Consider the following 19,919-nt stretch of genomic DNA (forward strand, 5'->3'; position numbering starts at 1 on the left):
ATGGTTCTCCCCTGGGACTAAGATTTTGTTGCTAGTCTCTAATCTTGGGAATCCAGAAGGGGTTTGTGCTGTGTGAGCAGCACAGCCAAGGATTCTTAGTTGTGCCTCAGTTCTGAGAGGTTTACATGTTGCCAAGCATTTGGTGGGGCTGCAGCAGAGAGCAGCATTTGGTCTTCTCACCACATGGCCTCTGACCACAAGGACTTTTTCTGAACAACCCTGTCTTACCTTGGTCATCTGCCCTCACAGGTGACCATTTCTTTCCAGCTCTTCCCATCTATGCCATGCTCGAGGGTAGAGGAATTGAATTGTCCTGCTAATTCCAGAGCATGCTAAGTTCTAGAATCTGAGAGGCTGCCCAAAGCCCTATCTACCACCATGCAGCCATCTGTCTCTGAAATCTTACCCCCAAAGCTCTCAGGAACCACAGATCCTTGGTTCTGGAATCCTCTAACTCACCAATAGGATCTCAGACTTTCCTCAGCCCTGGAAAAAGAACGCTGGGCCCTGTTCTGGTTATTTCTGCATAACAAATTACCCCAAAACTTAGTGCCTTAAAGAAGCCATTGTATTATGTTCATGGAGTCTATATAGGGACACCTTACCTCTCTCTGCTCTGATGTCTGAGGCCTCCCAACTTGACACCTGGGAGCTGGAATCATCTGGAGGTTTCTTCCCTCACATGTGTGGTTGTGGATGGCAGCGGGGACCTCAGCTGGGGCTGCTGGCCAGAACACATCTCCATGGCACCTCCCTGTGATCTGGGCTTCCTCACAGCATGGCTGCTCAGGGCTCCACAGGTAAGTATCTTGCCTCCCAAACAGAACCTCATGGCCTTTTAAGATGACTCTTAGAACCCCCATAATGCTACTGCCGTCGCAGCCTCCAGCTTGCCTAGACTCAAGGAGAGGGGGCATAGACCCCATTTGTCTTTTTTTTTTTTAATTTTTTTTAATGTTTATTTTTGAGACAGAGAGAGAGCATGAACAGGGGAGGGGCAGAGAGAGAGGGAGACACAGAATCGGAAGCAGGCTCCAGGCTCTGAGCCATCAGACCAGAGCCTGACGCGGGGTTCGAACTCATGAACCGTGAGATCGTGACCTGAGCTGAAGTCGGACGCTCAACCGACTGAGCCACCCAGGCGCCCCGACCCCATTTGTCTTTGAGAAAACTGTCACGGTTACATTGTAGGGAAAGCATGTGGGATGGGGGAAATTGTTGTGACCATCTTTGGAAACTGTAACCTGCCACAGCCCCTCCAGGACCTTCCAAGTTCTCTTCTTGTTTCTCCATCATCTTTTTCTAGTATGTGGAGGGTGAGGGGGTGGGAGAAGGGTGCAAAGAGGATTCCTCTTTTTTTTTAATCCTCAAACATTTTGGTGATTCTAGTAGTCCTCTCTTTTTGCTTCTGTCACTGGCTCATGGAAACCAACACAGAAATGCTCCTCTTGTTCCCTTTGCAATCAATGGCTGTGGTCCCTAAATGACCTGGCTGTGAGGAGAGAGAGAGAGAGAGAGAGAGAGAGAGAGAGAGAGAGTACAAGAGAGTATCTCCGCAGAGATTCTCCCACCACAAGGAAAATAAAAAGGATCTCAGAGACTTGTAAGAAATTTAAGTGAGAACACACGCAAGGCCCTGGCAATCAAACTTGAACTTGAACCTGTCTGCCCTTTCCCTGCAGAGACAACCCCATGCAGGGCATGGCCCAGGAGCGGAGCTGCTGCTGCTGCTGCTGCTGCTGCTGAGCAGGGTTGACTTGAGGAGAGTGAATTAATATCAACTTGGACTTGATGGTAGAGATTCATAAGTAGTCCTTCAAGAGCATCTGGAGAGGGAAATGCTATTTCCTAAGGCCCTTTATGGCTCTAAACTGCCTCTCTGGCTCTCAGAGCCCATTCCACTCACCGGCTTCCCAGAGCCCCGAGAGTCACCCTGGCAGCTCCCCATTTCAGACTAGACCGTCTGTGCGAGCTGACAGGGAAGCCCGCTTTGGGGGGCATTTGGCTAAGCGGTGAGTGGTGCTTTTTCAAATTCAGCGTCTCGGTCCCCCAAGACGGAGGCTTCAAAGCGTTCCAGCCTGTGAGGTTACTGCTAGATACCACACCTGAGGACAATAAGGCTCAGAATATATGCGACCCCCTTCCCCCTCCCCAGGTGGGCCAGCTTACAGGAAGTACACGGCCCATGTTTGTGTTTGCACACGGCTGCTGCCTTGGAAAATCCTGTGGATAATCTGTTGCCTGCAGTGACAAAGAGTCAGTTAATATCTCCTCTGCCCTCTCTTCAGAAAGTGGGAGTAAAGTCAAACTCTCATCATGAAAACAATTTTTCAAAAAAAGTGCGTGGAGAAATTGGTCATTTATGGCCAAAGTTTGCCTAAATCCTTCTATTGGGTGAGCGGTTTACCCTCTCAGAGTAAGGAAGAGGCGTGTAATGAGCTCAGACTGGGTTGTTGGTTGTTAACTGATGTTGGAAGCAGAAAATGTGACACCTTTGCCTCTCTGTGGTTTAGACTGTAATGTGGTAATTCTCAACTGTATATGTATGTGTGTGCGTGTGTGTGTGTGTGTGTGTGTGTGATCACAACATTCTGACACCAAAATCTTTGGTGATATAGGCGAAGGTGTTGAAAGATGACAACCAATACAACACCAGTCAACAACAACCTTTGCAACACAACCTTTGACCACAACACAGCTCAAGTGCTCTGGGGCCAAGTTCTCTTGCGGTCCAGTAGGCGGAGTCCTCTCTGCGGAGGGGTCTTGACTGTGCTCCACTTCTCACCTCTTACCTGTGCAGCAGAGGTACCTGCTCCACATCACCCGGGCCCAATCAGCCCAGCTCCCCTTCTAACAACACAGCCCTGCTGTATGAACACTCAGCGGTCATTAAATGAGTTCTACGCACTGCGTAAAAACCAACAGCACATTTGTGAAGGGATTCCTGCACATCTGGATAATGTGTCCACACAAAGCCTTGTTTTAAGTATTAATCTCTACCTACAGCAAAATTGTGCTGGCCTGGGTGCCCTCCTGCGTGCTCTCCCCTGATTCCCTGTACTTAGCAGATATTATGATGTTTGGCACTTGCCCTTTCCTCACCTGTCTTCCCTATCGGACCGTAGACGCCTTGAGGAAAGCAATGTTTGGCTTGCCATTGTATTCCCAGTCTCTAGCAAAGAGCTTCGCGCATAGTAGGTGTTCAGGTCTAATCCTGTAATTAATGGTCCTACTGTGTGCCACATGGCAAGAGCTGCCTTTTCCTTTTGGGAACTGGGAAACACACTGGGAGAGACCTGGTCCCTAATGCTACAGTCTTTGCTTCCATTCAGTGTAGCACATAGCAGATACATTAAAAAAAAAAAAAAAAAAAAAAGTGTGGTGAATGAATTAGCTAGAGGTGTGTTTAAGCTAAGAAGTGATGGATGCACTCATGTTACTAAGGCAGCCATCTTCTCATAGTCTTTAGGGGCCTCAGTTGGAGGAGGATGGGGACCTCCTAAGACAGGAAGAGTCACATAGAAGGCTAGTGGCTGTGTGATAGGGGGTGGGAAGGGCCAATGCCCAGAAGCATCTGGCTCAGAAGCCCCTGGGAATGCTCATCTCTGGAAGTGTGTCTGGAAGGGGAGATTTGTGGCTCACTCCTAAGGCTGAGGAGTTATTCAGGGTTCAGGTTTGGCTAGTTGGGCTACCTCCCAGGTACTGGAGCTCCCATCAGCCAGATTGGGCACCATGGCTCCACCTTCCCGCAGTGTTCCTCCTTTCATGCTCTTTGGCGGGCAACCCCCACCCCATGAAGCTGGGCAGAACTCTCCATTCCACATGGGCCCCAGAGAATGCTGCTTTCCAACAGAAGAAGGGAGTCCTCCTACGTATTTCTCCACAGGAAATGTCTGTCACACCCCAAGTTCCACATGCTGTATCATGACCTATTTCCCAAAGAAAGAGCTAACACTGTTGGCCTCAGAAGTTCCATTCAGAAAGCCTTCTCATGTTGAGGAATGCATATCCATTTTTTCAAATATGTAGTCACTTTTAAATTTGAAAATGACCTCAGTGCACTGTTACATACAAAGTAACTGCCTCATAGCCCGTTTTCATTCAAAACCCATGGAGTTGACATGTACTAAACGGGACAGTCACAAGACTGGGGCAACCAAGAGCCCCGATTCCACTCTCCTCAGAGTCCCAAATTGCATGTCAGACAGACCAGGCTGCTCTGGCTCCTCTAACAATGAGCAGCTTCTAGTCAGAATTGGGCCTCAAACTGCATTTCAAGATCTGCCCCTCAGCACATGTCTGGCACCTGATAAGTACTCAAAAAATGTTTGTAGAACTGGAGGTAGACCCTCCCACTTGGACAGATTCCAGTTGCTTAAAAGGGAATATATAATTTTAAAATGACCTAAGAATGTTCACATATAGGGTTTTTCTGGGTGCCGGATGAGCTGATCCATGACCTTAACAGAATGACTTCTTAAAATGAAAAGGAAATGGTCTCTTTGAAGTGTTAAGGGAAGCATCCAACCCCTGGTGAGGAGTTTTGCTGCCCTCACTGGCATATGCTGTTCTAAACTTGGCCTGCCATAGTGAGCAACTTGGTCCTGTTGGCCTCCTCCAGTTACTCAGGGCCTGGCTTGCCCTGCCCCCACCCCCAATAAAGAGAAACTTCCCCCTTTCTTTCATAAACACATGCCATCCCCAGGAGTTGGAATTCTGATGTTTGCTAATCTGAGGTTAGGGGCTTATTCTATCTGTTCCCTTCTCCCAGAGAAGTTCTTGGTGGAGAGGGCCCAAGGGGTGGACTGTATCCAAAAGGCTGGAAAGCATCCTGTCCCATCCTTATCTGTGTGCTTTAAGTGAAGGGAAAGTCTTGGGGTCATTTGTCCTGAACTGTGCAGTCCAGCCACCAGAATGTCTAACTCCTGTGGTTCTGGAAGGTGCTGCATGTCTGGTCAGAGAAGCAGTCTCAGCTGTGCTTCACAGTGCTGTGGCCCAGGAGGACTGCACCAAGTCTGTAGCCTGGCTAAGGAGAGACTGGGTTGCTGTCACCACTGCCATCCCCCCCTCCCCCACAGCCCTGCAGAAACAGGTTCTAACCCAAGGCGTCAGCCCCTGTTACTGTGCCAGCTTTTGGGGAAGCTATGTGTAACCCAAATACAACTTGGTTACCTCTAGGACCAGTCTCAGTGAGGGGCGCCTGGGTGTCCCCTGGGGTGCCTGGGTGGCTCAGTCAGTTAAGTGTTTGACTCTCGATTTTGGCTCGGGTCATGATCCCAGGGTCATGGAATCGAGCCCCGTGTTGGTGTGGAACCTGTTTAAGACTTTCTCTCTCTCTTTCTCTCTCTCTCCCTCTCTCTCTCTATCTCCTTCCCTCTCCCTCTGCCCCTCTCCCTCACTCATGCTCTCCCTCTCTCTCCAAAATAAAATTAAACAAACAAACAAAAAAGTAGTACCAGATATATATATTTTTGTAAAATAGGCTTATTTTTAAAAATACACATACACTTAAAACCTGGTGAAATCCCTTCTTGAACTCATTTCTTGACAATCCTTTTAAGACTCTTCTATCAGTCTCGACCTCAGCCTTCCTTCCCTGCACGCCATCCCCCAGTGAAGACTTCTCTTGCCATTATGTGCTCCGTGTTTGCTTCCCCACCACGCCCCACTGCTCATGCATTCCATGCTCCCAGCATGTATATAATCTTCTTCTGGCGATTTTCCTCATGAGAATTTGCCCCCTGGAACTGCAGTGAATAAAAATGCTCCACTTTGCTCTATGCATATGGATAAAGCCAACCAATCATGCCTTCCCTGCAAGGACAGGTTGCCTCCCATCTAGTTCAGGCTATCCTTCTGAGCCCGTAACATTTTCCCCAAATCCCAGTCTTGGCAGTTCTGTACCCTTTACTTTTGCAAATATTTCCTAGTCCAGAAAAGAGTCTGGGAGGCTTGTATGGATGAAAGAACCATTCTAGGCCCCACTTTTCTTGGATATATATCCACTCGACAAGAGCACTGTCAATCGGCAGAAGTTTAGTGACACCCATGGTGGGAGGGAGGGAGGTGGGGGGGAGGGAGGGTGGGATGGGTGGATGGATAGATGGGTGGGTGGATGGGTATATGGATGGAGGGATGGGTGGAGGGATGGAACAATAGGTGGATGGATGGGTGGATGGAGGGAGGGAGGGATGGGTGGATGTCTGAGTCTGGACCCCTGCTCCTCAGCACCTGTGTGTTCACACTGTTGTCAGAAACTTACTTGAGATCAGCTGCTTCACCTCTCACCACCTCCCACTGCACATCTCATCTTTAAATCAGAGTGGAACTGGGTTCTGAGCTGTAAAGGACTGCCTAACCTTTGTAGACTTCTCAAACTTTCAGCTAAGTATTCCCCAGCTGTAGGATCTCCGATGGCCTTGAGTTTCCTAGTAATGATACTAGTATTTAAAGTGCTTGTTACAGGCCAGGAATTCTAAACTTTTTATACGAAATGTCTCATGTAATCCTTATGGTAAAGAAAATGAGGTTCATGCTATTGTAAAAGTCTTCCTACGCCATGTAATAGAAATAGAAAACTAGGCCCACAGAGGTTGAACACTGTCCAAAGTCGCAGTTCCCTAAGCACGGGACCAGGGATTTGAACCCAGGATCTCTGACTCTAAATCCTATACCCTAACCACTATGTACGCTGCCTCAGAGAAGTAATCATACCTTTTGAAAGTCGTCAGCAACCTAATGGCTGAGCCTGGGCCAATAACATATCCTGAAATTATAGTATGTCAGCACCGCTACCTTCCTACATTGTATTAGAATTATTTCCTTCTGTTTTCCTCCCTGCCCAGCTAAACCATAAGCTCCTGAGGACAGGGATGTTACCAGGTCTTACTCATGGTGGTAGTCCCTGCGTGGATACAGTCACGGGTACTTAATAAATGGTGCAGAACTCTGTGTAGTGGTGACTGTGGTAGCCATGCAGGTACACCATTCAGATCTAACTTCGAGAATTTGCCATCTAGCTGTGAGGAGTGCAGTTGGCTGACAGCCCTTAGCTGCAGCTGCACATCGTTGGAGCTAAGATGCTCTTTGTGGACAGTCTCTAGTCAATGATGGGGCAGGTGAAGGTACTAGGGTCTAGTCATCTCTTTTCAACATGGGGCTCTTTCCTGGGCAATCTTTCTCTGGAACTCCCCTTCGGGTTGGACAGAACTTTGTCATACCTGCATCACGGTCATAGTCTCTGCCAAATTCTGCTTCCTTCACCGTTTCCTCGCATGGAGGTCAGATTGACGTTGCAGTCTGAAGGCTTTCACTGCCCAGTTTTGCTTTCTGTCCTTCAATCTGTCACAGCCTTGCCTCCAATAAGCCTCTCACATTCCTCACTTGGTGCTGCTGCCTTAAGGACCTGAACTGACAGTGTGGCAGGGTCCCCTCCCTAAGGAAAGAAAAAAAACTTCAAGGCAACCTGGCTATATGCACATGTGACAACATCCCTCACAACCTTGTAACATGAGATCACTTGAATCAGACTACATGTTTGTGTTACCGTATACAGGAGACAAAGAAGTAAAAAAAAATATATTAAAAAACTACACTACACGGCGTTTGGGGCTCAGATGTTTGGGGATGGACCCAATGGATCATTGCCGGCAGGAATAAAGTTGCTTCCTGGAAAGAAAAGCCTCAGTGTCAGGACTCTTTTTTACAAGAATCCTGCTACACACAGTGACCAGTCTGAGGCTGTTCAGATCTCCTTCCACGGGGAGCACAGTTGATTGACAGCCTCAGCTACCGCCCCTCTGGGATCACCACTGCAATTTTCCAAGGCCACATTCCTACGGGCTGCTCCCAGATACACTGAACAAGGTCGGCGGCGGGGGGGGGGGGGGGGGGGTGTGATGCAGAACCCCTCTGGTGGGTGATTTTGGCTTGAGGACTCCCCAGCAGCCTGGCCAAACCCCCCTTGAACCGTGCAGGAGTCTGGGACTCTTCTTATGCAATCCTTTTTCCGTCCCTCTTCCCCTTCACAGATGTCAGAGACTTCTCTGGGTCCATCTCCTTTATCCTTCACAGACACATCCCCAGTAAACCTATTCTGCTTCTTGGAGACCCGAACTAACATAAGTGGTACTGGGAGGACGGTTGTCAGGTTTAGCAAATGAAAATACAGGATAACCTGTGACACTTGAGTTTTAGATTAATAAGAAATTTTTAAAGTGTAAGTATGTCCCATATTTTGCATGGAATACAGTTATGCTAAAAACATTCACTGTTAACCTGAAATTCAAATTTAACTGAGTGTTTGGTATTTTCTCTGGAAACCCTCGCCAGGAATAACTCAAGAACACGGGCATTAAGATAAATTCACACACGTCCTGGTGGGTAAAGGGGACGTTGTGCTCCACATACCCGAGCAGTGCACAAATGCTGAAGATTTCATCGGTGGTGACCTGGGGAAAATGTCCTGGTAGAGGTGAAAGCCCACGCGGGTGTGGTGAGGTAGGCACAGGGAAGACATGGCTGGAAGAGTGCCCACAAGAACAGTGGGGATGGCTGGTTACTGCTGGGTGGAACTGATGCTCTACAAGGGATAATGAGAAATTGAAAGCCAGGAACAACCAGCAAAAAGCTGAACGTGAGAGCCAGAGGGCCTCTTGGGTTGCCGAAGAGTGGCCTTTCCCTTCAACAATGGAAGAGCAGACACAGCCAAGCAGCATAGTGAGGTTTAAAGAGTTGAGTCACAGAGCTCCAAAAATGCTTAAGTGCTCAGTCAAGGCAGGTTGGTTATGCTACTTGGTTGAGAAACTCTGGGACTCTGAAATATGGGAAAGAAACATCTAGATGGATGCCTCTGGGTGGATACTGGCTCTGTAGACCTCCTGAACTCTCAGGGCTTGCAAAATTCTTGTTAGGAAGAGCTAGCACTTCCCTCATGCTAGAACGTTCTGCAGAGGCCTGTTCCTGTCAAGGCAACAGGCGACCCCTCAGGAGTTGCCCTTACAGCTTCTGGCCTGGTCACCGGGCCTATAATCAGGGTTAAATCCCAGTATAACCTGGTTGGGGATGTGCTAGGCAGGTGAGGGATAAGAGCGACTCTACACCAAAGGAGCTATAATAGTCAGAGTGGGTGGTAGGAGCCAGGAGAGTGCGTTAGAACTGGATTTTGATGCCTAAATCATTGTATCTATCGAGGGGGTTGATCAATAGGCCAGAATGTAAGACTAGGTAAGCAAGAATACACTGACTTGGGGACTCTTCCTCAGGATACAGGATTTAGTTCCCTGGCAGGGAGCCTATAGAATGAGGCAAATCGCCGCTAGGATGGCTCTTAGAAGCCCAGGGAGAGTGATGATCCATGCTGAGCAAAGTGGAAATGCTTGAATTGCCCTGGTAGTTATTAGAGGAGGGAATAAAGAGACTCAAGGAAGTGGAAATCCTGGAATGGATTTGTGAGGCCAGAAGACATACCCGTCAGCAAGGCCATCAGGAATGGGCTGGTGAGAAGGACACTGGCATTGTTGGGAAGTGCTGTAGAGGCTCCTATGGCAGGCTGGGACTTCACATAGGTAGGAGAAGTGGTCGCAGAGCTGAGCTTGCTGATAACCAGGGGGTTGGTGGGGGTCAGCGGGCAGCCCTTACCTGCCCGAGCCAGGAGGCCGCGATTGCTGCGATGATCAATAAAGTGGGACCAGCAGCTAAGGGGCTCGCCCCACGAGGTAAAGGTGAGAAAGCATGATGTCCTTGGGGGAAAAGTAGATGGGCGGCCAGCAAGGATGCTACTTAACAAGCAGAGAAAGAGTGAAGGAGCAGGAGGCTGAGGACACCCCAATAAAAAAAAAAAAAGGTCACAGTAAAAATAAAAAGCCACAATCCTTTGCTCAGTTCCCGGACCTGAGTGACTTCATTGCTAGTACCCACCGACTGAGGACGTGGCTGCATCTGCAGAGACAAGGGCACTGCCACACACAGCAGGTATATTCCATGGCAGTTCCTCCTGACTTCCCTCAAAGTCACCTATGGCCGTGTGGTTGCGTGACAAGACACCGGGGAAAGAGAGTGACCCAGACATTTCAATGACTCTTAGACCAGGAGCTGGGTTGACAATGACATCTGGAGATGCAACCTGTCATCGTCCCCCCGCCCCCTTGCCCCCCCCCCCCCCCCGTTAGAGTGAGTAGCCCCTCACAGAGGCCAGGTAATAAATGCAGACTACACTATAGTCCAGCTCACCTTGGACCCACTGGGTCTGCGGTGGCCACTTCCCCAGACCTTGAGTGTGTAATTGGAACTGATATACTTGGCAGTTGGAGTAATCTCCACACTGGGTCCTTGGACTCCGGGGTAAGAATTCTCAGAGGGGCGCCTGGGTAGTTCAGTCGGTTGAGCGCCTGACTTCGGCTCAGGTCATGATCTCATGGGTTGTAATTTCAAGCCCCACATCAGGCTCGCTGCTGTCAGCTTGTCAGTGCAGAGCCCTCTTTGGATCCTCTGTCCCCCTCTTTCTGCCCCTCCCTCACTTGCACTGTCCCCAAAATAAATAAATATTAAAAAGAAAAAAAAAGAATACTCAGAGTAAGCATGGCTGAGTGGAAACCCTTAAAATGGCTTCCTCCCCATGAGCCAAGATCATGAATCAAAAATACCGCACCCCTGGGCATAAAAAGGAGATTAGTGCCACTATTAAAGGAAAAAGTAGTTTCCTATTTGTCCTGGATTGGTCCCAGCCCCTTGGAGTACAGGAAGGCTCCTGGGTAAGTGTGAGTGGGACATTTCCACTTACAGCAGGTCTGATTCAGATTCAGACGAGTCCTTTCACAGCACTGCCAACCCCCTACAGGTTGATTTTGTTAAAAAAAAAAAAAATCTTAAGTTCACCCTGATAAGTATGTAAAAGAGAAATCCTTAATGCAGGTAGTAATTTGAGTTTCCTGAATAGACAAATTTTTTTTTTTTTAATGCAGAAGACTGAGGATTTATAGAGAAATTTAATTCCATTATCCCAAAGATTTCAATCCCTGTCCCCAAGATTTCATAAGGAAAAGATAAAATAGATTTTTTTACATAACCTTAATTGACCTAAAATGATGATTAGAAAGGTCATATACTTCCATTTACTAAATGTTTTCTGTGAACAAGCTGACCTGTGAATTTCTCTCTCTGAAGATACGGACAAAATTAAATGTTTTATTGAACTGAATTAAAGATGACTTCATAATCAGGGAAGAGAGATTCATAAAAGCTTTTATCACATGTGATTTGCCAACATGTGGTATCTTTTCTCAAATTGGTTTTTCAGAGGCATTAGACTTTATTGAGGCAATGCCAAATGTAACAAAATTATTATCCATATCTCTTGGAAAAACCCAGACCTTTACAGTTCATCTGGAAGTGGAAAGTTATGATATAATTCTTCATAGTTCAATGAATAGTTTTTAAAAAAGCACATTAATATAATCTCTAGAGTACATTTGCTGCTATAAAGCCATCAAAAGTAAATACCTAGGATAAAAACATATACAGTGAAGATTTTTCAACTTTATCAATACTGTTACTGTTACAATGACCTTAACCAACAAAGTTAGGGTTCAGCACTGGCTGACTCTTTTGGATGTGATAAATAAAATTAATATCTGTATTCACGTAAATCCCTTTTCTGCAGAAAGACAAGACTTATGGTCCATACACAGCACACCCCTGGTGGTAGCAGATAGAGGCATGTAACGGGTTAGGGAGTGAGGGCTTAAAGGAAGATATAGTCAAATGTCCCTTGGATGTCTTTTAAAGAGGAATGAATTAACATTGTTTTAATGGGTTAGACACTCAAAGACAAGAGGATGATTCAGGTCTCCTGCTGGTTCTGAGCTGGTCCTGAGCCTCCACTGTGTCATACGGTTGCCAGAGTCGCCCTCAAGCATTCACTTGACAGTGTGCACTGAGTGACAGCTAGAGGGACTCTGGGCTGGGAGTTGCAGAGGAATGTGTCTCAGCTCTGCTCTCCCAGCACTCCATCTTCCTGGGGAGATAGACACCAAACACACTCTACGGAACCCAGTGGAATGTCAACATTTGGAAGATCCGCCTATCTCGGTGAACCAAAATTTTCCAAGTGACCAATGTGTGGTGTCACAAAATCAAGCTTGGGTGAAAGATCCATTCTAGGATATACCAATTTTAATGTCACAGACAATGAAAAAGTTCCTTGATGTAGTTTCAGATTTCACAATACAACTAACCTTTAAGAAACTACCGCTTACTGAGTTTGGGAATAGAAAGAAAGAATATCCACAATAATCCCAAAGGACTATTATTAAACTACTTTTCCTTTTGTCAACTTTGTGTCTGTGTGAGGATGGATTTTCTTCATATGTTTTAACCAAAACAACATATTAAAACAGACTCAACGTAGAAGGTAGTAGACCCCAGGTGTCTTGCATTAAGCCAGACATTAAAAAGATCTGAAAATGTAAAACAATGCCAATCTTTATTAAAATTTTTTTTTGCAAAAGTTACTTTTCACACACACAAAAAGACATTTCTGTTGATATGTGATGGGTTAATTTTTTTTGTTTTGTTTTGGAAAAGTTATTTTTTATTAAAAATATACTATTTATGTTACCATGGGATGGTTCTATTATTGCTATTTTTTAAATGTTTATTTATTTATTTATTTATTTATTTATTTATTTATTTATTTATTTTTCAGAGAGAGGGAGAGACAGATCATGAGTGGGGGGAGCGGAAGAGAGAGAGTAGGACACAGAATCCGAAGTAGGCCTCAGGCTCTGAGCCATCAGCACAGAGTCCAATGCGGGCTTGAACTCGTGAGCTGTGAGATCATGACCTGAGCCAAAGTCAGATGCTTAACTGACTGAGCCACCCAGGCACTCCTATTGCAATTTTTAATGAATTAATAAGCATATAAGAATTAACAGTTTCTGAATGTGGTAAATACTGGTAGATAGGACCCGTATAAATAAAAGCTCTTTGGAGGTCTTGAATAATTTTTAGGATTGTAATGGGGTTCCGAGAATAAAAAGTTTGAGAACCACTGCTATTAGCCTATCAGGCCCTTCACAATCTCACCTGATTTATTTTTCCAACCTTTTTCCTGACCTTTCCCTTCCCATCACCTTCCTTTCCTTCCACCACCATCCCTCTGTCCAGCAATGCCAAATGACTTTCTGGTCCCCCAAATAGGCTGCTCTCCTTGCTCCTACTGTTCTTTTGAATGCCCTCTCTGCTATCCTTCCTTGTCAGGTTTCTACTCATTCATTTAAAATCAAGTTCAGTAAAGAGCACCTGAGTGACTCATTTGGTTAGGTGTCTGACTCTGGATTTTGGCTCAGGTCATGACCTCACGGTTTGTTGGGTTCTGCACTTACAGTGCAGATCCTGCTTGGGATTCTTTCTCCCTCTTTCTCTGCCCCTCCTCCCACTCACTCTCTCTCAAAATAAATAAATAAACTTTAAAAAATCAGGTTCAATAAAAATTTCCCTCATTGGGGCACCTGGGTAGCTCAGTTGGTTGAGCATTGCCTCTTGCTTTTGGCTCAGGTCATGATCTCAGGGTTGTGGGATCGAGCCCTGAATTGGGCTCTGCCCTCAGCTTGGAGCCTGCTTAGGATTCTCTCTCTCTCTTCCTCTTCCCACCTGCTTAGGATTCTCTCTCTCTCTCTCTGGAAAAAAAAGAAAAAATCCCCTTACTATCTTGCAAAGCTAGTCACCAGGGGCTTTGCACAGAGCAGTGATCTTGAGAAATCATTTTGTACGAGATTGTTTAGGCATCTGTCTTTCCCTCTATGCTGCAGGCTCCTCAGGGCAAGGAACAATCTTCTTCATCCTTAACTCAAACTCCAGCAGCTAGCTTGGTTCCAAGCATACTACTGATGTTCAACAAATTCACGAAAAAAAGGAGCAGCGGAGAGCAATTTCTTCTTACTCTCCTGCCCTGCCCTGACGACTCTGGGTCAGAGGGAAGGATCATAGTGGGAGGAGTGGAGAGGCACTCCACAGAAGAGGGCGTGAATAGGCACACACTTGAACCCTAGCTGTCCAGCACACACACACACACCTTCTTCCTCCCCCTATACACTTCCGGAAGTGTCTTCTAACATAAGCTAGAGATCCCTACATATTCCCTCCCCAGGGGAAATCATCCAGAATCCCATCCAACTATAGTCACCAGAGATGATGTCATGACACTACTGTTCCCTGACTGCTGGATCTTTGGGATATGCCCAGCTTAGATAATCTGCCACTTTGGGACGAGATGGTAAATTTTATCATCAGCCTAATCACCTCCTAAGTATAATGATTGATGGGTGAGGAGAGGGACAAGGGAAGAGAAGACAATTTTGTATTTAAATTATAATTCCCACTGTAAAAGGAAAAATGGTTACTGGGGGGAGTGCTGAAATGATTTACCTTTCAGCAGCAAAGAAAGTGCAGATGGTGGCACTTTCCTTGTTTCTGTAACTAACCTTGGGGCAACAGGATTTGTGACCCTCTTCTGGTCAGCCATGCCATGTTTCTTTTTTTTTTTTAATTTAGTTTTTTTAAATTTAAATTAGCATATAGTGCAACAATGATTTCAGGAGGAGATTCCTTAATGTCCCTTATTCATTAAGCCCATCCCCCCTCCCACACCCCCTCCAGTAACCCTCAGTTTGTTCTCCATATTTATGAGTCTCTTCTGTTTTGTCCCCCTCCCTGTTTTTATTATTTTTGTTTCCTTATGTTCATCTGTTTTGTCTCTTAAAGTCCTCATGTGAGTGAAGTCATATGATATTTGTCTTTCTCTAATTTCGCTTAGCATAATACCCTCCAGTTCCATCCACGTAGTTGCAAATGGCAAGATTTCATTCTTTTTGATTGCCAAGTAATACTCCATTGTATGTATATACCACATCTTCTTTATCCATTCATCCATCGATGGACATTTGGGCTCTTTCCATACTTTGGCTGTTGTTGATAGTCCTGCTATAAACATTGGGGTGCATGTGTCCCTTTGAAACAGCACACCTCTATCCCTTGGATAAATACCTAGTAGTGCAATTGCTGGGTCGTAGGGTAGTTCTATTTTTAATTTTTTGAGGAACCTCCATACTGTTTTCCAGAGTGGTTCTGCCAGCTTGCATTCCCACCAACAATCATGCCATGTTTCTCTTGCTTTGATCAGCATCTTGGCTGCTGCCTAGTTTAGCAAATCCTACATTTACTGAGTCCTGTTTTTTTTCCTCTATAAACTAATACAAGTGGTTTAGTTTTGTGATTTTATTTATGAAAAGTCTTCTTCAATTACAGAGAATCAGTTCAGACTAGTTTTTATTTACCAGTTGGATGGCAATTACATTGGAGTCCACTCAGATGAATGGACTAAAGAAATGAACCCACAAAATATTTTGTGTGTGGGTAGCAAGAGTTAAATGGTAGCTTACTGTTCTTTGTTAGTAAATGACCCTCTAGCTTGTGAAAATGAAAGGGGGACTCAAGAGTGTTTTGGAGAAAGCTGCTCTTGTGTGTGCAGACCTGACCTTCACTAGGAGCACATCAGAACACGTGCAGTTTCCAGAGTGATCCATCACCTCTTCCAAAGGGAGTGAATTAAGTCTCAATAAAGAGGTAAAAATAGATCATTTTTCCTTCAGTAAAGGATTCATTTAGCCATAATAATAATAATCAGTTAGCCCTATTGTTTGTCAGGCAGGAGAGATTCTGAGAGGCGGTACAGATCTCAGCAAGAACAAATAAAACATGCCAGGGGGGCAAACCAGAAAAAGGGAATGAATCTTTAGATTGATTTTAAAAAAGCAAAACGTGACTTGCAAGAAAAACATGGTTGGGATGAGAGGCCAGCTTTGCCTTCGCTGGCTACTCTGAGCAATTTATTCTGAGCAGCCAGCCCCAACGGCACGTGTGAGGACGACTGTAAGGTACATCGTTTCCCAAAAGGAGAAAACACTTCTGACTCAGTATGCGGCAAATTCTAGGAAGGAGAAAACTCACGGAGTTGGGGACAAAAGCTTAACTGTGAAACATATAATAAGATACAGTATGATTTTCAAACTCTCCGCCTGCCGAAATCCAACAAAGTTGGAATCTCATCTTTGAGTGGCAACTGATTTATTCACATATAAGAGAAGAATAAAATCTATTTGAATTCTGACAGGAGTTGTTTTTTTTTTTTTATGGAGAAATGGAAGTCACATAATATAATTTCAATTTGGATCCACAACATCTAAAATCATACTCTTCTGAGGAAAGGTAACAGTCATAGGGATTTTGCCTCACGATGAAAGAATGATTTTTCATGCTGGATCATTTTTGCAGTTGATCCTTCCAGCCTTCTCAACAGCACGACAGCAGCCATGTAAGCTGGAAAAGCTCAACCAAGATCAAAAGCATCTCTCAGTTTGACAAAGTAGGACATAGCTTCCTCTACTGTGGAGTCTAGACGGATACAAAGTGGCTTTAAGAGAGCATGTCTCCTGCTACCACTCCTAAGAAGTTCACACTGAATTTTAATGTGAATGTTTTTAGTTTGCTCTTGGGTGGGATAATACGGTCAACAAGATTTTATTTCATAGAATGTCATCGTTCTTTGCTGATATTTCAATTGATGATCTACTGTGTTTCAAGGTTCATTCATACTGCTTGATTTAAAGAATTAAAATCGACAATGCCAGGCGGAAGTAGGAAGGCTTCTCCTGTCTTAGTGACTATGGCATGGGGAGAGTGGATACATGGTGTTGCTCTGAGAGGATGCTCGGCCACCAGATTGGCAGGTGGTGGCGAATGCCCATTATCAGTGATCTTATCCAGCTACATTTACTGAGCATTTACCATGTGATAGATACCACGCCCAATGCTTTATAGGTATTCTCTTATTTCTTTCAACTACGCTCTATACTAGATGACAACATTGAGGCTTGGGGATTACTTGTAAGTGATAGGAGTCACAGCTCATGCTCTTCACCAGTATGTGTTTCTTTTCTTTGGGTCTAAAAATTAGAGCAGCCTCTACACTTTCTTTCACATATTAGCTTTTTAGTGTCTTCGTAGGTGTGTTCACTTCATTTACGTGCTCCTTGGGGTCATGAACCTCTTTCCAGAGGTTTAATGTGATGTCTACTTTCCTATCAATTTGTAAGGTCTCCCTTGTACAGCTAGAGTTGAAGTAATCTGAATTAATGTCAAAATCAATAGTTCGGTACCATCTTTGTTATGTCAAAATAACGTTAATCTGTTATGTTAAAAATCATGTTAATCATGTTTAAGCAGCTGCCTTACGCGGAGAACACTGTCTGCACGGCCACCATCACCAGCCACCCCTACTGCATCACAGCAGCTATCCATTTACTGAGCCTCATTTACAGGCCAGGAACCATGGCTACATGCTTCACATACATTATCTCTAAATTCCACATCAACAAAGTAGGCATTCTTAGCCTTACTTCACAGCTAAAGAAGGTTAGGAAAGAAGACTTCGATTCCAGATCTTCACAAGGACTGTATTCTCATCATAAGGAGATAGACCTCCAAGAAGCCATGTTAAAAATTAAGGTCAGTGGTTGAACTTGACATTTCTTAAGGAATTTGGGAATATTTTTTGACTTGGGAAGACTCAGGTGACCTCCTACATGCAGCAGCAAGCTATCGCGGTAGGTAATGAAACTACGCCAATACAAATTTTCTGTTGCCTGTCGTCACTCTCTAATCCTGGTTTTATGATGACATCGACTCAAAATGTCTGCTAGTTAGGGGCTTTTTCCCTGCAGTGTAGAACCTTCCACAGAATTCCAGCATCTCAGGGTTGGAGACACCTTAAAGGTCATTTAGACAGTCAGTTTTCCTTCTCTCATTAGCTTGGTTTTCTTCCCTATTTTATTTATGAGAAGGGAGAACTGAGACAACTTATCAACCAAGCATAGGTGTAATGAGATCACACCATTTGTGTCAAACTGTTGGAAAATGCAGGAAGTTGTCCGTGTTACGTTTGACTATACAGAGAACAAGCCATGTGCACGTGACAAGTCACCCGACTGGACACCAAAGGTCACACTGGGTAACACAACTGCACACCACAAAAGTTATGCAGGGAAACTCATTTTTAATGTTTTATTTTGATATCATTTCCTATTTATGGAAAAATTACAGGAATTGTTCAAAAAATGCCATTTACTCTTTCCCAGATTTACTGATTGTTAAGATTTTGCTCCATTTGTTCTTTTTTCCTGAACCATTGGAGGGCACTTTGTTGACATCTTGTCCCTTTATCCATAAATATTTCACTGTTTAGTTCCTAAGGACAAGAGCTTTCAAAAAACACAAAGTTAACATACAATTTTTTTTATCAAAACACAAAGCTAGGGGCGCCCGGGTGGCTCAGTCGGTTAAGTGGCCGACCTCGGCTCAGGTCATGATCTCGCGGTCCGTGAGTTCGAGCCCCATGTCGGGCTCTGTGCTGACAGCTCAGAGCCTGGAGCCTGTTTCAGATTCTGTGTCTCCCTCTCTCTGACCCTCCCCCGTTCATGCTCTGTCTCTCTCTGTCTCAAAAATAAATAAACGTTAAAAAAAAAAAAATTAAAAAAAAAACAACACAAAGCTAACATAAAGTCAGAATACATAAAAAAATATGTTAACTACAAAGAAAAATAATCTGACCTCATTTTACATGAGAGATGGGTTTTTTGGCCTGTTTTCCTTACTGTGATACTCCCAGACTCTACCATAGTGCCTAGCACACAGCAGATACTCAACAAATACCTGTTAATTTCTTAATTATGGTGTGATACTATATTGACTGCATTTCTTTTTTTTTTAATATTTTTATTATTTAAAGAAATTTTTTTAACATTTTTTATTTTATTTTTTGAGAGACAGAGAGACAGAGCTCAAGCAGGGGGAAGGTAGAGAGACAGGGAGACACAGAATCCAAAGCAGGCTCCAGGCTCTGAGCTAGCAGCACAGAGCCGACTATGGGGCTTGAACCCGTAAATGTGAGATCATGACCTGGCCCAAGGTGGACGCTCAATCGACTGAGCCACCCAGGTGCCCCTATATTGACTGCATTTATAGAAGTATTTCTAAAATAAAGCAAAGGCATTGACAGCAAAATATTTAAGCATTTCTTTATTTCCTGTAATTTGTAGTTCACCAGTTACAAAAAGAGGAAAAACTTTCAGATGTAAAGGACTCCCGGGAAATTAACTTTTTAAGAGGAGATAAAACAGATTACAATGTAGGCAAATTCATGGGGGGACCTGTTTTCTCTTCACAGGTAGCGGTTCCTGATGTATTCTCGGTACATGGAAGTATCTTCCTTTCCAAGAGGCTGCATGATACCTTGACTGGCCTGGATGTGGGCTTGGAAGATCTCTGTAGATTTTCTGTCTACCCTTGGAGGCTGTACTTCATAGATGTTGTCTTGTGAGAAAGCTGAGATAGGTGTTCTATAGAAGAGAAGAGGAGACATGGCTACATTAAAGAAAATAAAGGACCCACAGGGAGCTATGACTGCAAAGCATTCAAGAGCCACTGACCTTGAACATGCAGACTTAATAATAAGTGGTGGTGGTGATCTCCCCTGGGCTGACTTCCTCCCTTGCCCAGAGGACAGAGCTGGGCCAGAGCCTGCCCAGGGAGCCTTCCCTGAAGTGCAGGCTAGATGGGTACCTTTCTCTGTTCCTGTGCCTCAGGTACACCTATGTCTGTGCACCCATCTGCCTCCTTCACTTGACTAGAGTAACTTTAGGTGGGGGCTATAAATGTTTTGCTCCTTGACACACGATAGGAACCGAACTTTTTTTTTTTTGTATATTAATTTTGTACCCTGAAACTTTATTGAGTTCATTTATTTGTTCTAACAGTCATCAACAGTTTTTAAAGGAAGATTTAGTAGGAATCAGTAAAGGGATACT

General features: G+C 44.7%; 1 protein-coding gene across 3 annotated transcripts in view; it reads right to left on the minus strand.

Annotated features, from left to right (window-relative positions):
- FIG4 (FIG4 phosphoinositide 5-phosphatase) overlaps window positions 1–19,919 on the minus strand; it is a 152,551-nt gene that overhangs the window by 3,430 nt on the left and 129,202 nt on the right. The window contains exon 23 of one of the 3 annotated variants that reach the window (XM_015065351.3): window positions 19,105–19,451. The exons of 1 other annotated variant lie outside the window; for it this stretch is intronic. In XM_015065351.3, the coding sequence (XP_014920837.1) occupies window positions 19,274–19,451 (178 nt within the window). In that variant the 3' untranslated portion in view covers window positions 19,105–19,273. Of the gene's footprint in view, window positions 1–19,104; window positions 19,452–19,919 lie in introns of those variants that run through there. One more of the 3 variants, XM_015065352.3, reaches the window with a different exon arrangement.

Source organism: Acinonyx jubatus, chromosome B2, assembly GCF_027475565.1.
Source record: "Acinonyx jubatus isolate Ajub_Pintada_27869175 chromosome B2, VMU_Ajub_asm_v1.0, whole genome shotgun sequence".
Lineage (NCBI taxonomy): Eukaryota > Metazoa > Chordata > Mammalia > Carnivora > Felidae > Acinonyx > Acinonyx jubatus.